Source organism: Lepidochelys olivacea (assembly GCF_965140295.1).
Source record: "Lepidochelys olivacea isolate rLepOli2 genome assembly, chromosome: 26".
Taxonomy (NCBI): domain Eukaryota; kingdom Metazoa; phylum Chordata; order Testudines; family Cheloniidae; genus Lepidochelys; species Lepidochelys olivacea.
Genome location: NC_140436.1, coordinates 12258152 through 12274043, shown reverse-complemented (window position 1 = coordinate 12274043; position 15892 = coordinate 12258152). Strand labels below are relative to the sequence as shown.

Sequence of the window (15892 nt, the reverse complement as noted above, 5' to 3'; positions counted from 1 at the left end):
ATTACAGTATTTGTATTATTGTCGCATGTAGGAGCCCCAGTTATGAACCAGGCCACCATTGTGCTAGGTGCTGTATACACGCAGAGAAAAAAAGACAGTCCCTGCCCCAAAGAACTAACATCGGAAGTAGCAGTGACAAGACCCCTGTTAGGTAAGTGTCGGTAGGTACCACGACTCTTAACTCTAACCTTCAGGCCCATCTGAGTTTGTTGTGGATGGCTGTCATGCCAGAGGTAGAAGGGAGTTTCCTGTGGATGGCGCGAGTGCACACGGATGTCCTGGTGGATGGAAAGAGGTGTGAGTTTTGGCTAGTCTGCACATGCTGGGGAGAATGACTTCTCCTCTGACCCCTAGACCTGCTCCGTCCAGGGCTGAGCGGTGACTCAGCAGCAGGGCCGCGAGGGAGGCCTGCGCGGGGACTGCCTGGACTGCACACAGATAAAGGTCCTTGCCCTCCAGGGCTGTCTAGGCTGGCACCAGGTCCGGGGCGAGGGCTTGGAGGTGCGATGGGGTAACAGCAACACTTGGAAGGGTTTTAAATCAGCTCTCCAGCCCTTGCTTGCTGTCTCCACTCCGATTTCTTGGCAGTGCTGCCACCCTGTGGCACAAGTGAAAGAGCAGCATTGGCTTGAGAGCTTGAAGCAGCTGCAGACTCGGCAGCAGTAGCCTGTGCCAGGCCCAGGGTGTATGAAAGCCAGTCCGCAGCCCTCTGCCCTCACGTATCCTGCTTTCCAGGAAGAGGGTTAACCGACGTGGGGCTGAGGCACACAGTACGGGGTCCCCCCTCTCACTTTTTGGTTGTTTGCTTAAGCCGTCAGCACGTTGCTTTCACTTGAATTTCAGGCGTACTGGGGGATGGATTGGCTCCTGCGCCACTGAACGTGTATGAAGTGAATTGCAGTGGGGGTTGGTTGTTACATTACCACAGTGCCTAGAAGCCCCAGGCTGGACCAGGACCCCATTGTGCTAGGTGCTGTACAAAACACAGAACAAAATAACAGCCCCCTCCTCCCCCCACACCCATTGCAGATCTCTTACCGCTGGGCACCTTGTCCCCTCGCGGCCAGGTGTGGCACTGAGGCGACTCCATCTTCGTTTCCCTCACCACACAGCTGTGTGGCCCTGCTGTGGTCGGTCTCTCCTCAGGACTCCAGCCCTCCAGCCAGGGCATTGATAATCTCACTCCTCCCAGGATAATACATAGACCCAAGGCCAAAGTCCAATGCCCACTCTGGGAGGCTTTCCTACCCCTTTTCTGGGGATGGTAGGGGACCTAGACCTGCCCTCCGCTGTGGGTTCCAGTCCAGGGACACTGTGTTTAAGCAGCCAGGACCTGCTCCTCAGAATCCCTCACGGCTTTCTCCTGTCTGTCCCCAGGCTTCTGTCCTAGGAGGACTCCTCCAGTTCCCTCTCTCTGAAACTCCCACTCCTGGTGTAAATTCCTGCCTATCTGCTACAGAGGAGACTCCTCTCATTACATCTCTTTGGCAACCACCCCCACCCCCAGCTCTGCAGCCTTCTTATCCCAACTTTCAATGACCCAGCAATTAGCCACAGTGAAGGCAGTAGCTAGCCTACCTGTTAACGCCTTAGGGTTTGTCTACACTGCATTGTAAAACTGGGACTGTGGGACTCTGGCTTGTGGACTCAGTTTTTCCAAGCCTGTGGTGGAGTATCCACATTGCACTGTAAACCTGGGTTTACAATTGCTGGACCCGGGTCTCACAGCCATGATAATGTGTCCGTACTGCACTACACAGACCTTCTGACTTGGGTCTGCAGCTTGAGTTGCATCCACGCTGTCCATTCAGCTGACCCATACCCCTTAGCAGCATCTTAGGACCTGGTGTCACGGAGTCCCCGGGCGATGCTCTGGAACGACTCCCTGCGAAGCCAGTCAGGACTCTGGGGGAGCCTCCTTTCCGTGAGCAGACTGTCTTCAGGGCAAAAAGCTCACACAGCTTCCACCTTCCTGGGTCTGACCTCAGAGCATTCAGCATCCCCTTCCACACCATGCGCTTCCCCACAGCAAGTCCACACAGGCGGGGCTCCTGGGGAAGCCAGAGGGTCCTGCACCCCAATTCCGCAGTCAGACGTGACTCTCAGCCAGCCAGTAAAACAGAAGGTTTATTAGATGACGGAAACTTTATTAGATGACAGAAGGTTTATTAGATGACAGGTCTAAAACAGAGCTTGTAGGTACAGAGACCAGGACCCCTCAGTCAGGTCCATCTTGGGGGACAGGGAGGCCAGAGCCCCTTCCTGGACCTCCCTCCATTTCCCCAGCCAGCTCCAAACTGAAACTCTCCAGCCCCTCCTCTCCTTTGTCTCTTTCCCGGGCCAGGAGGTCACCTGATCTCTTTGTTCTCCAACACCTTCAGTTGGCACCTTTGCAGAGGAGGGGCCCAGGCTATCAGTTGCCAGGAGACAGGGTGTCGGCCATTCTCTGTGCAGACCCCTGCACACCTCTGCCCCTCTAGGGCTCTGCAACAATCATACACCCTTATCCCACCACCTAGATACTTAAGTACTGCATAGGGGAAACTGAGGTACCCGCACAGTATTCAGAGCAAACATTAAGAACATTCCCACTTTGTCACACCTGGGTCCTGAGTTCTTGCTGGCCTGAGTCAGACTGACTTGTGTGTGTGCACAGAAAGGGGCTTGGACTCAGACCTGAGTGAGAGCCTGGGCTCTGTGTGTAGTGTGGACAAACCCTTAGAGGTTGTAGTAGGATGGGGTCTATACATACCATCTCACTGCCTCGGAGGGTACACCTACAGTCAGATAAAAGAGCTGCGGCTGGCCGGGGAGAGCTCACTCGGGCCCTTGCAGCGTAAACATTTGGGATCAGGCTGGAGACTTGGGTCTGGGACCCTCCCAGCAGATGGACATATTCAATCCTCCCATTAGCCAGACTGCTTGGTTGAAGCTGCATCATGTAGCCAGTTAACTCTGCACTACTGTTTGGCTTTAAAGGTGCCCTGCATAAAAAAAAGGTAGGATTATGCCTCTTTTTCATGACGTATAAAGATGGTCGGAAAGGTGTGCATTTTTAACTCAAACCTAAGATTTTCTGCTCCCCTTCCAAATGTTTTGAGTCGTGTGCACTCCTGAGAACTCTGCAGATCAGAGGAGGAAGGTTCTGGAACAGCTCTTCAATAGCAGTAGTGGAGGGCAACCAACCTAATAGTTTAAAATGGAGCCTGATGAATTTATGAATGGGATGATCGGACGGGATTGCCTGCGATAGCCGGTACTGCGCTCCATGACCTACGCGGTTCTTCTGAGCCCTAGCAAGCACCTGTAATAAGGGCATGACAGAGAAGTGCTGATAAGGCCGCTCTTTATTTCCTGGCTTCAGTCACCTGACATGGGTCAGGATTGCCAAAGTTTAATCTCACTGTCGAGGGACAGCTGTCAGTAGACATTGATTCCAGTGGTTACTATTGGCAATATTACAAGTATCAAGGAAAAGAAGTGAGTGAGATGGATGAGAATTTTCTTCAGATCATTAAAACCTCCTGTGCCTATTGAATGCAGATCTGAGTAACACTTTGGAGTCTTTTTATATCCCAGGTTGGGCTCCCTTGGAAAATAACATCTCAGTACCTTATGCTCTGCCCTGTCATGATAGCATCTGACTGCACCACGTTCACGAATCACTTTATCCAAACATCTCTCCATGGTAGGGAGATCTCATCCTCATTTTACAGATGGGGAGCTGGGGCGGAGAGTGGCTAAGATGTGGTCAAGGTAACACAAGGAATCTGTGGCACAGCCAGGAATTCCTAATGCAGGTACCTTAACCACAAGACCATTCTGATGGTCTGAAGATAGAGTTCAAGCGGGGACAGAGCACTAGACCGGGACCAGGACATCTGGCTTCTGTTTCCGCTTCTGACACGGTGTGACATTAGGCAATTTGCTTCACATTTCTGTGCCAGCTATAGAATGCGGATGAGACTTGCCCTCTTTTGCAAAGCACTTTGCGCTCTATGTGTGGATTGCAAATGCAGGAAGCCCATTAATATCTCTCTGCATGAGGACAGTCTAAGTTTTCTTTCCCTCAGTTTCATCCCATTAATCTTATTTACACCTCCCTGTTGCATCCAAGCTGATTTTTCACCCTCTTTGGGGCTTAGCTCATTTCAAAACACTTGCATATGATTATCCTATTCCCGTTATTCATTGCCTCTTCGTTCAAGGCAGTATTTCTGCTCCGAAGGCGGCTCCTGATTGACATGTTCACTAAAACAGAAACCATCGTTAGGCACACCTGAGAAGTCTTGGTTAAGAGGGGATTGGTATGCAGAGTTGGACAGATGCCTGGAATGATCAAGCCCTGTTAAACAACTTTGGACTGGCATTTGGCACATACCTGCAACCAGCTGCAGCGTCTCGACACTCAGGGCCTGATAACTTAGAGTGAATTGTCCAAACAGCTGACTGTCCAAACAGCTAAGTTCAATGTGTATCAGAATGCTGAGTTTACAGTATCTTTCGTCTTGAGACTGACCTTCCCCCAGCTCCATTATCCACAGCAACACTTCATCGGCACTATGAATTAGAAGATCCATTGGACATCTGTTCCATTAATTGGCTTGTGCCAAGATAGCTCTCTACAGAATGTTCTCTAGCACGTTCCCCCCCCCCCGCCATCCAATATTAATTGGAGCTTGTGTAGAACCGGTGTCAGTGAGAAGTCCCCCTTTGGACTTAAAACCAGTCTATCTGTGAAAGGAACATGAACCATAACCTTTGCAACATCAGGCAAATCCCCATAGCTACACATTCTCCTGGTGAGTGAAAAGTGACTGCACTTATAATGGATAAAGGATAAAATCTTCAAAATTAGCCATTGCTTCTTGGTGCCCAACTCGAGATGTCTAATCTTGCAGAAGTGCTGAGCAACTTGTAGTTGCGTGATCTGGGAGCTTAGCACCCAAACCAGGCACTTTAAGGTGTCTCAAGTTGGGTTACCAAAACTGGAGGCACGCAAAACACTGCCTTAGTTTTAACCTCTCTGCCTCTCTCTTCCCCTTCTTTAGAGCAATCTCACCTACCTGAAGGGGTTAATGTTTGTTAGCACTTTGTGCACGTAAAGCGCTGTATAAATGTCATGTATTAATCATTATAGCGTCCCCTGGTTAAAATGTCCATCATTCAGGTTCAATCACTGTACACGGTCTTCACTAACAGAAGCGATCTGTGAAATGGTTACTGTCGTAGAAATGGATTTGCACTGGAGCAGAATATGAGAAACCAACACGATGGGTAATATAAATAACACCAAAGAGTGTAATTGCCTCTGTGTACGATAACAGACGGATATCAAAATGGCCTTGGCTGGTCATTGAGCCAAGACGGCTGGCAACAAACAAATTAAACTACACTCCTGATACTGCAGCACATTTGGTTGCAAGTATTTCAAGCAATGAAGCAATACCTTGTTGTTGTTTTTTTAAAAAAAGATGTACTCTTTTTTCTCAGGTCCCAGTCAGAACATGACTGGGACCTGGACAACATGAAATAGACAACAAGAATGGAATTGGTATTCAGTATCCATTTCTTAAAGAATAAGGCACGAATAACGCAAAGCACTGTAGATGCACTAGGTAAATTGCAAGGGATGGCTATAGGGAAGGAGGGAAGAGGTGTACTAATAACAAAGCAAAGATTTAGGAGTGTCCAAGTCCTAATCCCAATTTAACACCACCCTGCTCTGACACTAAATCCAGATGTTCACAAGCGCCTGTCCACTTGCTTTGGTTGCCCAACGTGAAACACTGAGGGCTTGTTTTTTGCAAGGTGCTGAGCACCCATAGCTCCCAATGACTTCGGTTGATGTGGCAGGTGCTTGGCAACTGAAAATCAGGCTGTAGATGCCTCAATTTAGGCCCTGGAAAAATGACACCCACAGCTAGTGGATACTCGGGATGATGTCCCTGCGCATCAATTTACTCACTGATAAAACTGGGACTACATGAAGACAGGTTAATATTTGTAACATGCTTTGAAGGTGAAAAGTATTCAGCAGTATATCCATATCTGAACAGTGTAAAAGCAGCTATTTGCAGTTCACTCAGCATATGAAAGGCTTCTTTCACAGCAGCTACCTAGCATAAACCTTTAACAAATGACAGAGGGCTTATGAAATGAATGACTTGACAGACCTTAGTTAGAGTGGCACTAGGAGATGCTGTTGTAATGTTAATTTGATTTCTGCTTTTGATGCGTTCTACTTGGATACGTCTGCTGTAAAGTGCTACTTTGAGAGATGTTTGGTGCGTGGTAGAATCTAATCTTTAATTGTTGCATATAGGAATGGTTTCATGGTTGAGTATTCCTATTGTAGTCCTCAGGGCAGATATGCTTTGAGCGGAGCGTTATTTGTATACTACCATCACTTAAAACCCCCCACGTACTTAATGACTCTTTCTCTTGCTTTCTAAGGACAACTGTAAAGCATAAACTGTCCACAATGAACAAATACATTGGACAGATCAGATTTGTGTGGTGTCCCAAATATGACAGCTTAGTTTTGCATGGAGGGAAGAGTTAATGTTGAGGTTCCCATTAGATATTGCCACGTGTGACACAGCGGTTCCTAGGCAAAGGGTCCCCTGTTCTTTGCAAACTCTTCTAACCTCAGACCTGACAAACTCACTGCATCAGACACATCTTACAGGATATTTATCCATAAAGAGTAACATGAAAGGTATCTACAGAAAGCTCATAACTTGGTAAGATTCATAATCATTTCAAGATATATGTATGGGTTATATTTAAGGAATAATGCATTTATACTGAAAGTATGCGTTACAGACTTGGAGTAAAAATTAGTCACTGCAGAGAATATGTCTCAGTCATGTCTCATTCAGGAAGGAGACAGTTGTCACCCCGCGCTGTTTAGTTGGTGATGCAACACAATGCTCAACTCAGTTGTTTAGCTTTTCCCAATCCCAAGACTTTCAAGGCAAATCCATCAGAGGCAACTGAAAACAATTTATATCTCTTGAAGATAAAAAAAAAAGGAACATTACATTAAGACAGGAGTTTGTGCTGTCTATGCTTAGAATCAAAAGACTGTTTCAGTATAACAGAGGAGCGAGAGATACTGTGAATCCTTTCACTGAGGAGACACCTTGAGAAGTAAGGTGTGCTCATGAAAAATTGGATCCTGCTTCCTGTGAAGCCAACCAGCTTTGCAACTGAATGAACTTTGGCGGGAAAAGCCTACTTTATTAGACAGGAAATGTGACTATTAATAAGTGTAGGCCCAGGTTCACATTTCACGGTTTGGTTTTGTATTGTAAACTTTTGTTTCCATGCTCTCTCGGTTCTAGCAGAATCTCCCTATTCTTTCTTAAATAAACCTTCTTTTGTTTTTTTATAAATGCTCACAAGAGCTGAGGCTTGCACGGGAGTGATGGTTTAAAGGTTGAACTGGGACACACTGCTCCTTTGGGGTCAGAGATTCTGGAGTTTCTGTGGGTAAACAATCTCCAGGGCTGTATATCACAAGAGAATAGTTCAAAGGGACTCCTTTCTTGTTGAAGAGCAGTGATATATTTGCTATATGCCTGGGGTATATAAACCACAAACACAATAGTCAGTGTCAGTGTAGGCCACATAGAAGAACCTGTAAAAACTCTTCAAGAATCTCTGTGCAGGAAAAGGCTGTGTTCAAATGGGTCTGTTTTCTATAATTTGATCACGTACTGGAGGGAGCAAAGGTATCTTATACTGCTGTGCGCTAACAGTTAATCCAGTAATACACTACAAATGCTATTTGCTACTGTAGCTCTAATGCTGGTTAGGAATTCAGAGTAAAATCTGAACTAGGAGTCTTACAAGTAAATACTATGTTTTAAACTGCAGGTGACTATTTAAAATTACTTAAATGAAACAAGGGTTGAGCTAATGTATTATCATGCTTATTAAAGAATAGCCAGTATATTGAAAAACCATGCTGGGGAAACAAAACGTACCTGGGATTTACATTAGTGCCTGATACTGCAATTACGATGATTAATAAGTTCTTTTCGTCTATACATTTCAAAGTGCTTTAATATCATTCTCATTTTACAGATGGGGAAATTGAGGTACAGGACAGTGACATGACCTGCCCAAGGTCACCCGACAAGCCAGAGCCAGGAATTAAACGCAGGTCTCCTGAGTCCCCATTTGGTGTCCTATACATTAAACCACACTACCTCCCTTAACACATATATGCTTTGCTGAATCAGAGACTCAGTTCTAATAAAGCACATGTCTAAAGTTAAGTACATGTTTAACTTATTAAACTCCTATTCAGCCATCTCACTGACTTCAACTGTACAAGTTCCAGAGTAGCAGCCGTGTTAGTCTGTATCCGCAAAAAGAACAGGAGGACTTGTGGCACCTAAGAGACTAACAAATTTATTAGAGCATAAGGTTTCGTGGGCTACAGCCCACTTCAGTAATGATTTGCCAAATCTGCCAGCAGAACTATATCAGTATACTTATACCAGTGTAGTTCCTCTGGTAAATTTTCCCATGTAGACAAGCTCTAAATGGCTCAGGATTATAGATCTTAATGGCCGATTGAATTTCCACATAAACAGATAACAAATCAGAGTACAAACCACAGTAAAAAGGAAGCAATTGCCTCCTACCCAGATGCATCAATGTGTTTTGTTTACAACCATATTAGCAGACAAAACCAAGGATAATGTGCTGAAAAGGCTGTAAGGGAAGATCGGTATAAAGGAATCCGGACAATATTCTTTTTAAAAAACCTGCTTTTATTTTTAGTAGCTATGAGCAGGTAACATTCAATACACAAAAATCCAAGTGAAATCATAATCAAAGTCTGCCCCGAGCCGCATTCCTGTCATCGGGCTGACATGGTTAAGGCATGGGGGGTGAGGGAATATCTTTTATTGGACCAACTTCTGTGGATGAGAGAGACAACTTTTGAGCTACACAGAGGTCTTCCTCAGGTCTTACATTGCTCTGGGTAAGCTTGAAAGCTTGTCTCTCTCACCCCCAGAAGTTGGTCTGACGTCACCACCTTGTCTCTCTAATATCCTGGGACCGACATGGCTACAACATTGCCAACAGTACGAAGGGAGTGATGGGGCCAGCACAACATCTGTCTGCCTTTGATCACCCTAACCCCATGCAGCAGGTACCCATTCGTCACTGGCTGCCCTGGAAGCAGTCCTTCTGTGTGAGATGGAGCAAGTTTTGAACCCACCATGTTGGGAACTGTAGTCAAACCTCAATCACACTGACCTCACAATACTTCAGCATAACTTGCATGTCAGCTCACAGCTGATTTCTAACAGTCACGCTTTAATAGGACAATCGGCTGGCTGGTTTTTCTACAGGGCCAGATTCTGCCACCCTTACTCATCACTCACACGGAATAGTGCCTTACTCTGCAAATAGTCAGTCCCACTGAACTCAGTGGCAGGATTTGTGGAATCAGGTATTACTCTGAGAAAGGGAAACAGAGTATAGATCATAGAGCCAGGTTCTCTCTTCCTACACTGGTGTCAACCAGGAGTAACTCCATTGAACGCAATGGCGCTTCACCAGTGTAAGGCCAGCATAAGTGAGAAGAGAATCAGGCCCCCTAGAGTGATTCCAGATACAGTCTGTGTAATTGGGATCAAAATGAGGCCAAGAAGAACGAACAAATAGTGAGCTGAAACTAGAATATTGTGATTTCTTTGTAATTTCAGGCTCTCAAGCTTCTTTATGATGGATTTAAAGGTAAGAGAAGGAAAAAAGTGTTGATTTTTAAACCATCCTATATTCTGTTGGTCAAAGCATGTCTACAGTTGCTTCCAGGAGAGCATTTACTGTGACTTTTTAATGGATCATGACAGTAATGAATTAACGATGACTTGGTGCTTGCCCATGTCTCAGTGTCACCTCCTTCCCTACCAGCTTTAAAAAACAACCTGTTAGAAATACACTGCCAGTGTGAATACGAAGCTGAATGTGCTTGTTAAATCCAAGAGCAGCCCTTACAAATGTAAAATCATAGATTAGCTGGGCTTGTTTTAAAAATATGGACATAGTATTCTCCTCCCCACTGATATCCGTGTGTGTTGTCTGGGCTGGTCTAAATACTATTTTTGCACAGATTTCACTTATCTGTTTAGAAACTGATATAGTTACATTGGTACAAAAACTGTGTATAGATAAGGCCTTACTGTGATTGCTGAGAGACTGGGGAAATCATCAAAGCCAGTCTGGGGGCAGCCTGGCTGCTGTGTATTTTGTACACATCTCTACAGAGTGCCTGGCTTGTTGAAAATGGACTATTTTCTCCAGTGAATTCAGTACTTGATACTCTGGTTTGGCATCTCTGGAGACGGAGAGCAAAATGCCACCCCGGTGGAATTCTACCTGCTTACACTAGGCTTGAATTTGCCCCAAATCTTCTATTTACTTGGAGGCACATCAGAGGCAGTGTAAGCTCCTCTACATTGGCAATGGCAAACTGAGGCTTCTAATGAGGGGAACAGTGCTAAGGACACTTCTCCACTGTGAACATCTCACACAGGCCACCAAGCAGCTGTCTGATGAGAATGTCTGGATATCACCGTATGATGTGAGTCAGATTCACACTGGGTGGAAAAGTTCCCCATGAAGTATCGTTTGCCATCCCACTGCTTCTCGTACAAGAGCCTGGAGCACGGGCGATAAACTTCTGCTGCCATAGGCACGGCTGGTGAGTTCAACAAGCATCCATACCCATACGGGCAATGTCTAGCTGCAAACTACACCCAGGTATGTGGCCAAGACCGGGCAGCACCAAGCCAGATACAGAAAGGGTCACTCATGTAAAATACCAGGGCAAATCTCTAGATAACTCCAGCAAACTTGGGGAAAATTTGGATCAGAGTCATATCTGAAGCCAATCTACATTACACACCCAAGTGGGTGGCTAAAGAGTCTACAGGCTGGTGGCAAGGCAGAGGGAGAGCACAACAGAAAGGTGTTTATGGTACATCTTCCATAGCATGGCACTGGGCAAACAACACAAGCAAAGGTCATATCGAAAACACCGGAAGCCTAAATTTGGTCCGTTAAACCCAGTTGCACAGGAGAAAAAGCTGCAGAATCTGTGCTTGCATCTAAAGTGTGGGCTGCAGCTCACTGCTCTGCTCCCACTGCCCTTGTGTCCCATACTTACCCACAGTGTGCGTTAACCACTGTCAGTTGGGGAGAGTAACAACACCCTTGCAGAAGCTCTGCACAGGTCAGAGCAACAGGCCCCATCACCCACCACTGGACATGTACCATGTCCGTTCCCAGAATCAAGACCCCGTACAATGCAAGCAGGGATGCATGTGCAATCCCCACTGGGCAGAGGGTTACATGGGCTGCACCCACTCTCGGAATTCTACCGGCCAGAATCCCAAAGGAGCCCCAGATGCCTCTGAGCCCGGCATGCTGCTGAGATATCCCGGTGCACAAGCTACCTCTGCTGCGCACCCTGCAAAGAGAGGCACTTGGCCAGGCAGTCACCAGAGAGGGCCACTGTGTGCTGGATCCAGACCCCTCCTTTGGGAGGGACAGATTGATGCACAAAACTCACTCCCTGCATAGCCTGCAGGCCTCCCAGGCCGCCTGCCCAGAGATGAATGCAGGAAGCTCCCCTCCACATCCACGCACAGTGCACAGAATAACAGATGTAGGTGCAAGTCTCCCTCGCCCCCCAGGGCACAGGGCCTCTCTCCCTCCACCCCACAGCCGCCTGGGTCCATTGTTGCCCCCTTGCAATGGCATTTGCCAAACTGAGCTGGGAAAAGTCCGCTCCGGGAAGTGTCAGCAGGAGAACAAGGCAGAAAAGCTGCCTGCAGCCTGCATTGAACCGGGGGGGGGGGGGGGGGGCGGGGATGCACCAGCATGCTCCCGCCTGGATCTAGCTCCGGCTTTGTCTCCCTGCGAGGCCAGGCTCAGGAACCTCCAGCCCGGACCCTGCCAATTCCAGAGCGGCAGCCACCGCTTCTGTACCCCGCCCCAGCCACGAGATTCCCCTGGGAGGGTCCCGCCTGCCAGGGCTGCCCGTGGCGGTCACATCTGGCCAGCTGTTGCTACCCCCCCCCCACCCCCGAGAGGGTGGCAGGGACCGGATTTAGGCGCAAGCAAGCCGGTGGAAGGACCCGATTTCAGCCTCCCGCCTGCATCAAAACCACCCCAAAACAAAACAAACAAACAAACAAAACAAACAAAAAACCCGGCTGGGGGGAGGGGGGGCACCCCGATCCAGCCCCATTTTGGGTCCCGGCTCCCCAGATCCCGACGCCTCCAGCAGGATCCCGGCGGAGCGAGCTTTCCCACGCGTCCCTGGCCGCATCCAGAGGTGATGCCCGCGCGGACACATCTGCCCAGCTGCTGCGCCGCAGCTGGGAGGGAGGGTCCTGAGCGCCGGCTCTGCCCAGCGCTCCTGACGCGTGAGCGGTGCCGATATAAAACCCCTCTGCCGCCCAGCCCGGGCTCCAGAGCTCCCGATCTGCGCCGGGAGACACCTGGGGCTGCCAGCTGCTGCCCGGGCTGCGACCGGTGCAGAGAAGTTTACACCGGGGTGGCTTCACTTTCTCCCCGAAAGGGCGGGGGCTGGGGGGGGGGAGGTGTGTGTGTGTGTGGGTGGGGACGGGGGGACACACAGACTCACCCCGCCACCTTTCCCTGCACACAGCAGCAGCTCGATCCGCGGCGCAGACAGCTGCCCGGTATCCTTCGCAGAACACTCGGGCTCCAGAGACCGAGCCGACAGATGTGCCCCACAATTCCAGATGTACCACAGCTGTAGGCGGCCCCGCCTGCCCAAGCCTTCCTGACCCGCTGCCACCTGGCCCCGGCGGGCTAGGCTCTTCGCAGAGGGCTCCCCGCGGATTATCCCGGCGCGGCGGGGAGCGGGGGAAGATGGACGAGGTCTTGTACGCGGGGGGGGACTCTCCGCTGTCCCACAACGCGTCTGCCAACGAATCCGATGCCAACCCGTTCGCCCAGCCCGCTTGGCAGATCACCCTCTGGGCCGTCGCCTACTCGCTCATTGTGATCGTGGCGGTGGTGGGGAACATCGTGGTGATGTGGATCATCCTAGCCCACAAGAGGATGAGGACGGTGACCAATTATTTCCTGGTGAACCTGGCTTTTGCAGAAGCCTCCATGGCCGCCTTTAACACCGTCGTCAACTTCACCTATGCCATCCACAACGAGTGGTACTACGGGCCGGTCTACTGCAAGTTCCACAACTTCTTCCCCATCGCCGCCGTGTTTGCCAGCATCTACTCCATGACGGCCATCGCCGTGGACAGGTGAGGCCAGGAGGTGGGATTGCCAGGCCGCACGAGCTTGCCGGGGGTGGGGGTGGTAGGAACGGGCCCAACGACAGGCAACAGCCACCACACCCGGTTTCCGAGCCTGGGTGGATTTTTTTTTTTGTTTTTAACCTGGCCCTTGCTCCCCTTTAGTCAACGGGTCCTAGCACACAAGGCTGCAGGCAGGAGCCTATAAAGACCCCCGTCTATAATTCTGCAGCCATCCAGTTTCCAGGCTCTGGATGGAGCTGGGAGAGGGTGGAAATCAGGGCATGCAAAAGAGCTGGTCCATGGGGCATGACAAAAAAAAAAAAAGTGTATTTATTATTCAGTTCCCCAGCTTTTGGGGCTCTCATCCTTTAGATGATAAAGTTCTGTAGTGCAGGGGCTCTCAGCCTTTCCCGACCACTGTCCTCCTTTCAGGAGTCTGATTTGTCTTGTGTACCCCCACGTTTCACCTCACTTAAGAAGGACTTGCTTACAAAATCAGACCTAAAAATACACAAGTGTGACAGCCACACCATTACTGAAAAATTGCAGACTTTTACCACATAATTATAAAATAACTGAATTGGAATACAAATCTTGTACTTACATTTCAATGTACAGTATATAGAGCAGTAAAAACAAGTCAGGGTATGAAATTTTACTTTTGTACTGAAATTGTACTTTTGGAAGGGACCTCAGGAGGTCATCTAGTCCAACCCCCTGCTCAAAGCAGGACCAATCCCCAATTTTTGCCCCAGATCCCTAAATGGCCGCCTCAGGGATTGAACTCACAACCCTGGGTTTAGCAGGCCAATGCTCAAACCACTGAGGTATCCCTACCCCTCAAGATGAGTTGATGTACCCCCTGGAAGACCTCTGCGTACCCCCATGGGCACAGGTACCCCTGGTTGAGAACCACTGCTGGAGTTCCTTCTGCTGCCTTAGCATCCTGTTGATCTCTTCCCTACACACACAAATATTGCAAGAGAGATAATATTTTAAAAGAGCACTCAAGATAAGGGTTACCTCCCCCTCCCCCCCCGCCCGATAATTCTCTCCAGGAGAATGCTGTTAGCTTAATGAAAAGGGTCTGTTTTAATTGTGCCCCAGAGAAGCCTGTGGCTATTTTCTTTTTTTTTTTTCAGTCAGAGGAAATCTATAGTCTTGCCCTCTACAATTTCACTCACTGTCTTGATTAATTTTCCTGGTTTCCTCATTTTAGATTAAAATCTATATTTAAAACAGCATGGTATAATCCAATTACATGAGATATATTTATAGTTGAACATGCATGAGACAGCTGTGGGCCAAATACTATAGATCTTAACCGGTTTCCTGATTTCAGTTGGAAATTGCCTGTGTAAAGACCTCCAGGATTTAACCCTCTGCCTGGCAAAGGTGCAGTTCGATATTTGCTGCTTTATATTGTTCTGAGATGGACATGTGGAAATTTTAGAGCTGGGTACAAATGTGTTCACTAAAGGCAACTTGGTTGTTGGAATAACGTTACTTTTATTACAAAGTTGGGGATGGAAAATGCTATTTTCTATCGCTGTTCTGTTTGTCCTGTGACTTGTACAGCTTATAGTGAGTGATAGATACACCTGTTTTCTCTGTGGCTTGCCAGCACATACCAGCATCTCGTTCACATTTTGTTCTCAGAACACAAATTCAGCAACCAGCCAACTTGGTGCTGAAGCAAGGAAGCAAATGTCTAGACTGGCGCTTGGGGTTTAAATGTAAGTCAGTGGAGGGATGAACTGTGATCTAGTGGTCAAAGAAAAGGACTAGAGGTTAGGACTTCTGGGGCTGAATTGGGTTTTGCTGCTCTTTAGCAGATCTTTTCACTGACTTGTTATGTGGCTGAGGGCAAATCACTGAGCCTGTCTCTGCCTCAGTTGACTCCTTTCTAAAATGATGATAAATTTTATTTGTTGGTACCTCCTAGAAAACCTTGTGGTCCTTTGCTGACACTTGGTATTTAAAATTCAAAATATAGAGAGTGGTGTTCTAGAATTTCCCTCTTTCTGGTCTTTTTCCTCATCTGCATGTTCTGCAGTAATTAGAAACGAGATCGAGTGAGATCATTTTTTTGCTGAGGGCATTTTGGCTAACCTGTTAGAATTAGACTGACTTGAAAAGTAAAATGCAAACTGTTAATGGAAATTTCTGAAGGCAGTTGACAGTGATGTCATTACTCATTCATCTACAGCTTGTGAAATGTAACTTAAGATTTGTTAGCTTGTTTCTAATGACAAGGGGATGGGAAATCATTGACAAGTTTAATCTCTTTATCATGCCGGGCTTGAGAGCGTGAGCCTGTTTCTCCTCTCACTTACACTGGAGTAAATCCAAAGTAACTCCACTGAACTCAATGGAGTTACACTGGTGGAAATAAGAGGAGAAATCAAACCCCACATGGTAACGCCACCTGCAATTACGAAAACATTACTCTAAGGCAGTGGTTTTCAATCTTTTTTCACATGCAGACACCTAAAAAAAAGTTTCAGAGTAACAGCCGTGTTAGTCTGTATTCGCAAAAAGAAAAGGAGGACTAGTGGCACCTTAGAGAC

At 47.8% G+C, this 15892-nt stretch overlaps 2 protein-coding genes across 3 annotated transcripts in view; one reads left to right on the top strand and one right to left on the bottom strand.

Annotated features, from left to right (window-relative positions):
* Positions 1-12791, bottom strand: part of LOC311513392 (tetraspanin-15-like) — a 324602-nt gene extending 311811 nt beyond the window's left edge. For both annotated transcript variants that reach the window (XM_084615195.1, XM_084615196.1), the window contains exon 1: positions 12683-12791. The gene's annotated coding sequence lies outside the window, so the exon portion shown is untranslated. The remainder of the gene's footprint in view (positions 1-12682) is intronic.
* Positions 12792-12933: 142 nt separating this feature from the next.
* Positions 12934-15892, top strand: part of TACR1 (tachykinin receptor 1) — a gene marked incomplete at its 5' end in the record, with an annotated part of 92644 nt that continues 89685 nt past the window's right edge. The window contains one exon of the mRNA XM_084615194.1: positions 12934-13328. Coding sequence (XP_084471320.1) covers positions 12934-13328 — 395 coding nt within the window. The remainder of the gene's footprint in view (positions 13329-15892) is intronic.